The 12,662-nt window shown below is 37.9% G+C and overlaps 1 protein-coding gene across 2 annotated transcripts in view; it reads right to left on the reverse strand.

Annotated features, from left to right (window-relative positions):
• Nucleotides 1-1,370: 1,370 nt before the first annotated feature.
• Nucleotides 1,371-12,662, reverse strand: part of BCHE (butyrylcholinesterase) — a 59,777-nt gene continuing 48,485 nt past the window's right edge. For both annotated transcript variants that reach the window (XM_064457931.1, XM_064457930.1), the window contains exon 4: nucleotides 1,371-6,240. In XM_064457931.1, the coding sequence (XP_064314001.1) occupies nucleotides 6,113-6,240 (128 nt within the window). In that variant the 3' untranslated portion in view covers nucleotides 1,371-6,112. The remainder of the gene's footprint in view (nucleotides 6,241-12,662) is intronic.

Here is a 12,662-nt window from a genome sequence, read left to right on the forward strand (position 1 = left end):
TACTCAGTATAACTGAGGACTTATAAATTCTTTATAAATTAAAGGAAATTAACCACAGCACTCCCAAACTGCAAGAACCACCTACACCATTTGTGCATTGTTCTATTAATAGTGGCTAAAACATTAGCTCCTGCAACTAGGGCATATATTAAAATGGAGCAGGATTAAAAAGATCAGAAGCTGGTGTTCTTTTCCTGGCAAATATGTGGATTTGGAAGGACTAGATACTTTTCAGTTTTAAAACAACAATAATTTCCTGGCTATCTCCAGATCCCTGACCAAGACAACAGTAGATGGTGATATGTATCTGTAATGACCTGATTCAGTAAAATCAAAAAGACAGACACCCTTGTCCTCTGTATGTTTCCTCAAGCTGCTGCGATGCTATCAGGAATAAAACTTTTTCATCATTCATTTTTGTGTAACAGACCCTGTGCTGGAATTAAGCTTCATTTTTCCTTCTAATTCTCCCCAAACTAACTGAAATCATTATGTGACTAGCCCCCACCCCAGCACTTCTGCTTGCAACATGCCTAGGAGCCTTATTTAATCTCACCTGCAATCCAATTAAAAGCCTCTCAAAAATTCACACCTGTGCCAATTGTAGACTCACATCACTGCTTTGTAGTCATTAAGTCTATGAGTTAACGTTTTGATGAGTGCAACTAATCTAGTTTATCAACAAAATGCTGGAAGGTTTATGTGCTAAAACAAGATAATCAGTATTCATGCTTCAAGATTTCAGCAGGGGTCAGGAAGGAATTATCTTGTCTTATGAAGCATTTCAAAATGGCTAATTATGTTTGTTCATAAAATTTGGTCCTAAAACAATTGAAATCAGAGTAAAAGCTTTTGAACTTTTAACTGTGAATGACTAATTTGGCTGAGGTGTTGATTTATTTCAGAAAGTCTTGTGTTCATTTTATTCTTCAGTAAAGACCAAAAAGATACACTTTGAAAATACAAACGCAATCACGTATAAACCTCCATCTCCATGTTGCTTGCAATGGTTCGAAATATACTATTGACAGGCAATAGCTGATGAACCTATATTTCTGTGTGTGTGTGTGTGTGTGTGTGTGTGTGCGTGCGCCACCTTATTCTCTGAGACACACACGACTTTAAAGCAATAGTACCCTCAGCTCGCAGAACTGAGTCAAGGTTGTTAAATATTAACCGTGTGCACACAGTTGCCAAATATCTCTTGCAGATCCCAAAGATACAGTATTCACATAGTCTCCAATTTTCTCCTTTGCTAGGGGTATACTTATAAAACAGAAGTTTCTTCAAGCTCATGCAGCAGCAATCACCTAGCAATGGAAAACTCACCTAGAACCTTAGACAGACGAGGACAAATAAAAACAGAGTACTGACAAAGAGAGAAATACTTGTAATTCAGCCAGGAACCATTTTTTTCTTAATGGATTCTTGCTCCCAATCCACCCAGAGTAAATCAACAGGCATGTGGCATGTACTACAGATGGATCAGCCGTGGTAAACATAAACAGCTGCACATATCTGTTACACAGGTGCTTGGTTTTAGACTCGTTGGATGGCCAAAAGCAGTCAGAGTTTTTGGCAAATGCCCATAGTTCTACGGATTGGAAGAGAAAATACAGTGAGAAAGCAGTCAGCTGGCACTAGCACTTTCCATAGCAGCCCCCGAGCCTGAGCCAAACCCGCCGGTCTCATTCCTCGCCCCATATTCTGAATCACTGTCAAATTCCTAAACTTATTTTGCAATTCAGTGGGAGGTTTTTTTGGCTGGAACTATTGGAACAGAGGCACCGGGATACTTAGTACCTCTGTGTACAGTGTTAGGCCCTTCAGTTGTTGATCATTCCAGGGCAAAAGTGCTTGTGTGGGGTTATTATGGTCTGGTTTTGGTTTGGTCTTTTCCCCTTGGTTGATTGGCGTTTGTTTTTTTTTTTTACCTCTTGGTGGTTTTATTTATTTTCCCCTTGGTTGTTTTGGCTCGGTTCCCCCCACCCCACCCCCAACTGGAGGGGAAGGAAGGGCAAGAGCCCTTTGTGGGCAGGCTGGCATTTGGCAGTGCCAGCGCAGGCTGCTCTTTACTGGCTGGACACGCTGCAGGTGTAACTGAAGTACGGTGACGTTTATTATGTCCCTCTAAATAGCTGCTGATGTTGCAGAACTGGTGCTGAGCCAGTAGAATTGCATGAACCATAATCAAGCCTGAGAAGACAATGTTATAATATTGACAGAGACAAATATATATCTCTCCACTGTTAATGTTACCTTCAGATTAGTCTATATGATATCTGCGTATGACAATGGGCCAATCACTTGCTGATGATCTGTTGTGATAGGAACATTAGAGATGTCTACAGAGATCGTATTAAGCTTATACATCATGAAATACATATGCATTTTTCTGACAGTTCCATCACTTTTTCATAATATAAGATAATTTTATCCCCAACGATTTACTTCAGGAGTGTAATTCATTTTTTTATTATTATTCTACATTGCAAAGATACCTTTCCAACTATGAGCTGAGAGAGATTTGCCTCTGCCCCTTGCTATTAAGAGATGCATATGAGTTGTCTATTCATGAAGATCTAAACTGAGCACATGTATTTATGTGTTTACAGAGCAGTAATCTCTGCTATATAAATAGCCTGAACCTCTAGTGACCAAAGAGGGCCAAAAAACCCAGGCTTCCACTTAAACAGAAATTTGGCTTTATCAGTATGATAAACCTAGAGCAATGGCCAGGGCTTAGGGCTACAAGGCCTGAGCACCCATTCCAAGAATCCAAGCTATGAGTGTAAAATCTGCAGTGGGGATGAAGCCTGGAAACCTTGGAGGGGTCTTAGTTCTGCTAGAGACAACTCTTGGGGTTTGAGGGCCCCTGTTCAAAGCCAGAAAGCTTCAACTTTGGTTGGTCCAGGTATGCAGACCAGGGTGCCCTAGACCAGGTACCCTGAACATCCCGACTCCTTCAGTTTTTGATAGTCTAGCAGGAGCACAGATAGGATTTCACTCAAATAATGCTTAACTTTTTACTGAAAACTTATCTAACCCAAATTCCTTTAGACAAAACATTTAAAGTGCAAAAGCTGGTGGTTTTAATTAAACAGAGTTTTGCTGAAAAGTTTCTGACTTCAGTCCTCTTATGACTGTCTCTAAAATACGTGTGAAACGTCTGTAATTTAATCAGTGTGCTGTTAGCTTATAAACCTAATGACAACTGGTTCAATGCCAGCATTTTTGTTGGCACTGCAGTTCATTTCATTATAATCTTTCAGCAGCTCTGGGACTAAATTCAGATTTCTTGTTCTGGATATCAAGAATGGTAAGAAAGACTCAAATACTGTCTCTGGTTTCACAGAGAAACCTTGGTTTCTTGGTTGCTTGCCTCTTTTGAGCCAAAAGAAAACATTAATTAGCAACATTACATCTTCAGTGAGGTTTGGGTGAGATATTCCTCTAATATGTAACCATCATTTTAAGCAATGACACAGTATCCTCAAATAATTTCCAGCATAAGTTTGTTTGACCTTTAGTTAGAAACTACCCACAAAGGGGACTGGTCTTTTTTCACTCTTCATTACCTTATCTACTTACATCCAAGTACTTAGGGTTTTCCTATTTTTGCATAAGTGTGGGATATGAATGTATGACTACATGATATATTGATTTCATATGAGTGATAAAAGGAGATATTATCTCCCAGCATATGAAAAAAATACAAAGCTAGCAATTTATTCATACCAAGAAAATATCAGTAAAACCACACTTCAAAAAGTGGTTTAACCTTTATTTTAGCCTGCTTTGCTTTCCTCTTCCCTCCATCCTATTCGCTCTTAAGAATGTCACAGGCATGGTATGCATACTGTGGAAAGGATATTAGTCTTCAGATAGACCTTATCCAGCCTAGCTCACAGCACATGCAGACAAAGGACGCCTTCCCAGCAAAATACTTTATAAACTGCTTTGCCATCTGCCCTTCCCAAAGGTTTCTTGTGCATTTTAATTAGCTCAGATTTTTTTCCCCGTTGTTCAGGCTGATTAGATAGAGTGAAATATAGCTAAGAGGAGGATATCAAAAGAGGCAAATGCTGCTTTTAAACATGCCTAAGTGTTGCTGGTGCTGTCAAGGCTCACTGTGGCAGATCAGCACCCAACACGCCTATGAAGCACACCACAGAAATAAAATGGGGAGTGCCAGAGCTGGCTCAACGATGGGCAGAAAGTTCATCCCTCTGTGGCTTTTCTTTTTTATTCTTCAGTAGCTCATCAGGAACTTCTGATAAATACCCAATACACTGTAAAATGACAGAGCTCTCCAACTAACTCTTAATAGCAGTATCTATGCTAATGTATGCAATTAGCTAATTACCTGTGGTATAAACATGAAGCATAAAGGGTGTTTTTTAATCCCAGATAATCTCAAGTTTTAACCAGCTTGCTCAAAAATGACCAGTTTTTTTGATTGTATAGCCTTTGGAAATACTGTGCTAAAAACTGGTCTTCCATAATTTAGTCAGGAAATAACCATATTCTTTGGAAATAACTGAAAAGATGATAAACTATCATCTGTTGCAGAATTTGGCCTTTCTGCAAAAATAAATCCTTTCAGTGTCGGGATCCTGTGTGGTCAAACTGATTGCCAGAAAGAGAACACTCGCCGTTCATTATCTAGATCTCTTTGGTCTACTCAATTCGAGAGGAATTTTATAAGAGCTCACAGTCACTAGAACAGAAGATAGATGCGCTGAAATGCTATTACATTTACAGAAAGCTTCAGGATCGTTTATTTATGAGATGAGTTGTTGCTTTTACATACTCCTTATGTTTATCAAATTTTTGGCATTTATTCTTCCCAGTCGGGCCAGTGAAAAGCAGCTAATTAAGGTGTTATTCAGGCGTACAACTTCCAACGCCACCCAGAAGAAAAGAATTATGAAGAAGAATTATCCAAGGGGTTTTTTAGAAGCTTCTAATAGAATCAGCTGGAGTAGGTAGAAACGGATCCAGGAGATACCTACTTGTATTGCAACTGGAGCTCACTTGACCATGTCAAAGAGCTGGGTCCTTCCCACCAAGGTCACAATGTCCCTCTGCAGTGACATCCTTCCCGGCCTTCCCCAAGAGGAGCAAGGGCTTTACGGCCAGCTCCCATTCTCCTGCTGAGAGGTGGCTGGCCCAGCAGGGCTTTCATGGCTGCTTTCTGTTGAACCTGCCGACATGCAGATCAATGCTCTTCTGCAGGTATAAAAACTTGCCCGTCATGTTCCAGTAAACGTGGGGCTGTCCCTTGACTGGGAGGCAACTTGGTGGACAAAACATATCATAATTGGAGCTTACCTCCATGGCAGAGACTTTTACCAGCTGAAGACAGTGGGTGCCTGACCAGGGAAAGCTGAGAGTCCATTACATTGCAAATCTGTAGGTCTTTACTCCTTGGCAAACGAGGGTAGCAGAAGCAGAGATTTCTGGCTTGATTCACCATTGCACTTGCACACAGAATGCTGATGATTTAGGCCTTCACTGTGTAGTCTGAATACTCTCCTACCATGGCTTTGTCCTACAGATTTGGCCATAAAAAGGCAATGATTTAGGCTTTAATGGCAGTCTTAAAACTTTTTGGTCTAACAAGCAAATATGATTTGGTGCATGTGGCAAAGTTATTATCTCTTTATGTTTATGTCAATTAAGTTATGTCTGAAGCAAGGTTTAAGTGTGGTGGCACTGCAGTTAAAGATCAAAATCAATTGTGTTTTGCGTGGCAATACTGTAAAACACTGCTATTTCTATTTTAAAAAATCAATTTTTCTAAAACAGATTACATTGTTTCTTTGAAGTGTGAATTTAAGCAGCTAGTGTTTATAATAATATGTAGATCATTAATCTTCAGACTTTTATCTCTACAGTCCTATTTAACAGTGAAGCTTCAAAGGGTATAAATGCCTTATATGGTTTCCTGAGATATGAGGTAAAATAGAAATGAAAAATCTGGGGAATCAAATTTATACACAACACTTTTTTAATTTGCATACAGTATGTAAGGCTAGTCATGTTAGAAGGCTACCTGTACATCTGCCTGATGAACAGTAATATGGACATACTGGAAAGGGTAAACATATTAATTAGAGCCTGCACATCTCTCCTTCTTGCTAGTGTAATCATTAAATTGATTTTTCCAGTCTGACATGTAATTGTTCCAGCGATGGAATCCTGCTTTCCACTCTCGTTCTGCTTCATCAATATTTCCTGTAAAACATGAAATGGGTTACATTAATCTAAATTTGAATCTCTTTATATGCTAATTGAAAAATAATTTTGATTATCAGTGTCATTTGCTCCAAATACATTATAGGATGATCTTTTACCTCTTTTCTTAAACCTGGAATGACTGAAAATTCTGTGATTAGCACTTTATCTTTACATCAGGAAGGAAGGACTGCAAAGACATCATTCTGGCACACGGCAGGGTAGTAAATATACTGATCTATGTGCTTGTTGTTTTTGCATAATATTTGTCTATCAAACTTGTCATTTTAAAGCCACTTTAAAAAAAAAAACAAACCTCAAAATATTACTTTGGTTCAGTATACTCTACACTGAAACCTACGTACCCCAAAGACCGTGACGTGCAAACTGAGGTAGGTGGTTGTAAAGACACAGTGAAATCACAGCTTTGATCAAGGCAACAACAGTATTGCCATTAGTTTCAATGGATGGCCAGGATTTCACCCTACTGTGGAATAAATCTGCAAGTTTAATGCGTAAGGGGCACAAGTTTGGAGAAGGAGACTGTAAAACGTGCACTATGTCAACATGAAACAATCTTCTTTTTTCTTTTTCATTCTAGCCTGTATTTGCCAGCCAATCCTGTGTCCCAAGGCAATATTTATTGCCAAATTTGTTATAGGTGTCAGAGCAGAGGGTGAGGATGAGAAGAGTAATAAAAATACATCATTTTACAAGGTTCCCAGAGTATTTTACAGACAGGGATCACTTCCTCCAGTCCCAAAAGGTAATTAATGCTGGGAAGAAATGCAGTGACCTTGCAGGAACAACCCATACAACTAAAAGAAAGATAACTTATGTAAGCTACATTGCATACTGTGGCTTATTATTTTGGACTGGTTGTAGACTTTTTTATTAAAGTTTAGAAAGTGTTTATAATCTATGAATGCTTTTATTCATTCTGGACCTAATTATCTCATATTGTCCCATATTGACATAGCTTGCTTCCAAAAAAATGTGGTAATTGTGTTCACGAGATAATAGTTCTGTGGTTTCTTTATGCTCTTTTGACTTTATGTTCTTCTGCTGCAGTAGAGCATAGGCCCTTTGCCTCCATAAATACACCCTTTTCCCCTTTTTTATGATCTGCCAGCACTGCAAGTTTAACTGGTTATGTGAAAATGAAATACTTGTGTTTTACACATCAGTAGAGAAAATATTCTGGAAAGAGAGTTAACAGATTCAGAGACTTAGTTTGGAGAAGCATCCAGCAATTTGGTTGCTTATCTGCAGTTTAGCTCAACATTTCCAAACCTTTTTGGTCTGGAAATCCAGATGGCAATTTAATGAGACTTTGAAATGAGATTTACATTACTTCTTGGTTTCAGTGAGACCAGAAATAAAACCAAGATACTTTTTCTTGAGGAGGTTCTGTACTTCTGATTGTAGTCAAAAGGGAAATCGTGAAGAACAAATATAAGAAGAAAAGATAATTAACGACACTCCTCTCCCTCAGTTCAAAGATGTAAATAAGCTTCGTTACACTGGAAACAAAAGAAGAGTTCAGATAATTTTTAAAATTTTTCCGCAGGCTGCAATTGTCACTAAATCAAAGAAGATTCAGAAATGCTGGTACCAATAAACCCACATTTTTATTCTGAAGCTATGCAGATATGACTCACAGAACTATGGGGAGACGACACGCACAACATTTTACTTTCCTGACTCAAAGAACTCGCCTTTGCATGTTTCTTAATTTAAAGATGTAGCCAGGGTCTTGGGTAAAGCCAAATTTTCCACTTATATCAAATAGATTGGTAATTCAGTGTATGACCCAGTACTAGTATTTCCTGAAGAAAAATGCCTCAGCAGAGTTTCTTGTATTATTCCTGACTATGGGTCAGTTTTATTTTTCCAGGCAAAGCGTCCACATACGAATTTTAAAAGTTATGTCATTCTTTAATTATTCAGGTTTAGATTTGTTTGAAGTCTGCCCAAAGACCCTAGAAACTGGAATACCTCTACCATACACACAACTTCAATTAAAAGTCACTGTTCTAAAGTATAAATTATGAGGCATTTCAGTGCTTCTTAAAGATCACAGTGAAGAAGTGAGTCAGCTAGCAAAAGCAGACAACAAGAATTCAGAGTAGCCACCATTATGAATCTAAAAGACAAAAGGGGTAAGGAAAACACTGAAATAAGAACTTGGATTCCCATTTGTTTGGTTTTTTTCAGTGATAAGATCCAAATTGAAGTCACAAGTCAATGCATCCCATTATCACCAACACCATCAATCTCTTTGGAGCAACCACCCATGACTTAGATGAGCTGACAGAGAGAAGGCAAAAAAAAAAAAAAAAGATTATAGAATTCAACTTGACCAATAATTACAGTTCAGAGCACTGGGTTACTACAGTGCGCTGCAGTACTACAGAAGTCAGCTAATAATAAAGTGAGGTTATTTTGCTATCTGCAGTCATTTAGGCTATCCCAAACTTTATAGTAATACCAATTAGCCTAATGCAGAGCCCAGTGAAGTTTACAAGGAGGAAAGGGGAGGTTTCTGCAGGCAGTGAATCATACCTCAGTGCTCAGAAAAGTCCCAGTTTAACAGACCAAAAGAAAGGCAGGCTTTTTTTGATTCTTTAGCAGTGTCAGTGCAGACAGCTGGCGTTTCTTCTTTTTCCACACAGGCATACTGCCCTTACTTTAATGGCATTATAGCAACGCTGAATTCATCTCCGTACCATCATTTGTCGAACTGCTAGATGTGCCAATAAAGTGCTAATCTTAAAAGTATTTTTGTGATATTAAGATTGGGACAAAGGCCATATAGCTGTTACGATACAGTATAATTAATAAGGGATGACAAGTTAGAATTAGTTTTTCTGTCCTCAACAGCTCATAAATGCAGGTACCTGCAAACTTCTTGATTCATTAGTATAATAAAGGCTATGAGTTTATCTATGCTGTAGAGTCTAATGATGATAGTTTCTACAGAAATGTTCAGAAGGGAGAAAAATAACACCTATACTTCAGTATCTCTATTCAATGTCATTTAATCGCACAGTCTGAATATCAATGCTTTTTTTGACCACAACAGCGCATTGGTTTTCATATGTATTTTTAAGGACTTCAGAGTTTTTAAATTTCTTGTTATTTACTTCTTCCAGAAGTCAATAGAGCTCTCTGGGAGAAGAAATATTCTAAGGGCTGCTCTCTCTCCTATAACCTCAGATGCAAAGGTATTATACCTCATATACACCTATTATACTCTGCATAGACACCTATTTTTATATATATATATATACACACACACACACCTCTAGCTTATTGCCCATAGGTGCACTGCGTACAGCCTTGCTTAGTCGGTAGCTACAGTAGTGTTGGCGAGGTTACATTTGACTAGGTTGCTTTTCTGCATGCACCATGAGTGCAGAGCCTAGCTCTGTGAAAACTGAAAACTAATTCTGATGGTGAATTTTCTAATTAGTCACATTTTTAATGTTCTTACTATGCTGAGTATTTAGCTCTATAGAATCGAGATACTATTTCGAGCATCACAGCAAATACAATTATTTTCGTTATTCACTGGTCAAGAGGTTGAACTTTTTTCTGTCTCCACATTCAAAACCTTTTTAGGGTTGTTTTAGAATGTATGTATTTAAATCAGCTCCTTTGTTTGATTTCTCTATAGATGATATATGATGCAGTAATATCAAACAAAATAGAAAAATATGTATTAGGCACACTAAAATAGTAACAGAACACAAATGGAAAGCTTGGCTGCCTGCAGCTTTCTATAATCAAGAGGAAACGGGCATATATAAATAGTTAGGGCTCTAGATGCATTAGAGATTGTGTTAAGGATACAGAGTCCAACATAGATGCTTTTATAATTACCATATGATTGCTTCAAAAGCTACTTCAGTCACTTACTGTTTACTGTCTCTCTAGTGTGTTTCTTTTAGAAGAAGTTCTGGTGATTGTCCCAGTGCTCATACCCTCGAGTGAAATGTTAAATGCGGAATGCTCCCAGCTTGTCTTAGGGTGAGTGGGAACAGAGGGTATTCTCGGTGCCTCTGCAATAGGGTTGAAATCTGTGCAGAAGTTGTGCCTAGTTGGAATGGAGAGCCCACGTAAGGCATGCCTAGGTCCTGTTTACCTGGCTAGTGATTATTATTGAGAGAGACAGAAAACTACATGTTTTGACCCGTGTCTTCAATTATACTTTTATATATTGAAATTGAAGGGGAAGACATTGAGAAATATTCCCAAAATCATACACACTACTCTAGAGATATAAAGGCCAGTATTTTATACATGGCTGTTATGGTGGTTGTAGTGAGAGAGGCTTATTTTTTTCTTATTAGTTTTCTCAATCCTTAACCATGACAAGTTTTCTGGAACATATCCCATTTGGTTGCTTGAGGAAAATGGAAAAATATCTAACTATAAAGATGGCGGAGATTAAATATTTTTCTCTTTAACTGCCTCAAGGAACCTATCTTACCCAGCCTGTTATGGGAACAGGCTTGCTTAGATGCGGAATGTGTTTGGAGATGGCCATTACATGCAGAGAAGACCCCAAGGGGGTAGCAAGGCTTGTGCCAGGGCTGGATGGGTAACTAAAGAAGTTGTTTGTTAGCAAGCACATCCATGTCAAATTCTGACCACTTGCCACAATGAGAAATCCCCTTGCAATTTCTGCAAAATATGTTGGTTTGATTGTCCTCTTTGGGTTCTAACTGATGTAATTCTAGTTTGTCCATCTGAACTCTACCTGAACTATAACTTGCAATAATGATACATAAAATTTCCTTACATCTTGCTCTCTGTCATCTTAAATCATATTAAAGCAACCTTCTTTTCTAAGAATATTTCAGTGGAAGAAGATAGACCCTCAGAAAAGGAGGAAATGCATATATGTATGGCATACACTGTCCTTCGGGCATAAAAGCAAATAGGAAATGCAAAATAATACTTCAGAGAAGAGAATTATTACAATATATAAAGTATTATGTTTGTAAGCAGAATCTTAAAGGTTGCTTTGTTAGAAATGTATAAGAACATTAATAAAGAAAATTAATGTAAAACCATAGTATTTCTGTTATAATATTTCAAGGACTGATACATGTGGATACATGGCGAACCAGCACTACTTCTTTAAAATATTCTTGTCTCATTTCTATGTTTGGATCCAGGCATCTTTCCTCTTGCTAAGAATATGCTGAGGAATTTCTTTTAATTAAATTATGTAAATTTATGTTTTAAATTACTGAATATGGCAAAATGAAGTATTTATGTCTCCTGGCAGATCCAGAGTGTTGCTTCATCATCCCTCACACTGCAGGACCATGCAAAGCAACTTTGCTGTCCTGCCAAGATGTGCTTTCTTCTGCTCCACCACATTTGGAGCAGCATCCTCACCCAGCGTTTGGTTATGCACAGTCCTTTTGCAAGATGCACATTATTCAATAGAGGTTCACAACCAGTTTAAAGAAATATGTAAAATAGTTCAGTTCTCCTGGCTCAACATAAAGGGCTTGTCATAATTTGAGAAAACTCCCTCAAATCCATCCGTAATTTCGTATACCATGATTTTAAAAGTCACAGAGTATGCTTTATAAATTATTCATTTTACCTACTGATTTTGTTTCTCTTGATTTAATTGAAAAACATCTTTTGAATTGAGAGGGGATAAAAGTTGAGCCATAATACAGTTATAGGCTCAAATGAGGAAGGAATAAATTATTTCAGAAAGAATCGTCTGTGCACCATGAAAGTTTACATATTTTTAAGACTAACATTCAAACTGGAACTCACAGAAAGCTTGTAAATTACTAATTAACATTTTAAAAGTGTATCTTATACTTGAAGTGAGACTTCCCCCAAGTCAAAATAGGAATGCAGTCCCAGAGCTGCAAAATCACTTTATAAAATTAATTACTTTTGAAATCCAGAAGTACAGAGGCTTGGTCTGTTTGGTGGGCTTTGTAAAACAGTGGCATCGGGCTTCTAAAGAAAATACAAGTCCTTTGTGTTCAACTAAGCCTGAAGTTCCAAACAGCCTGATATATTTTTCTGGGCAGTGAAATCTCAAACACATTGTATATACAGTCAGGCACAAATCAGTTCTGTTTTACATAGGCAAATCCTGACATTTCTTGGTTGTCATCCATGACTGACAGTCTAGATATAAACCAAAGGTGCTCTCGTGCGAGATGTAGAACAGAATCCTCTTTTGGCAGAAGCATCACACTTAATATCCTCTGTGGATTAGCTGCATAATAATATAATCCCATAAATAATAGATGATATAATTCCAATATAACATCCCACAATGTACTTTAGATACATGAAGTTTATAAAGGGCATCTACAGCCTCCAGAAATCCCAGTGCAAGCTCCCAGTTCAGCAGTATCTTTCCTGCTCTCTCC

Source organism: Phalacrocorax carbo, chromosome 7 (genome assembly GCF_963921805.1).
Source record: "Phalacrocorax carbo chromosome 7, bPhaCar2.1, whole genome shotgun sequence".
Classification (NCBI taxonomy): domain Eukaryota; kingdom Metazoa; phylum Chordata; class Aves; order Suliformes; family Phalacrocoracidae; genus Phalacrocorax; species Phalacrocorax carbo.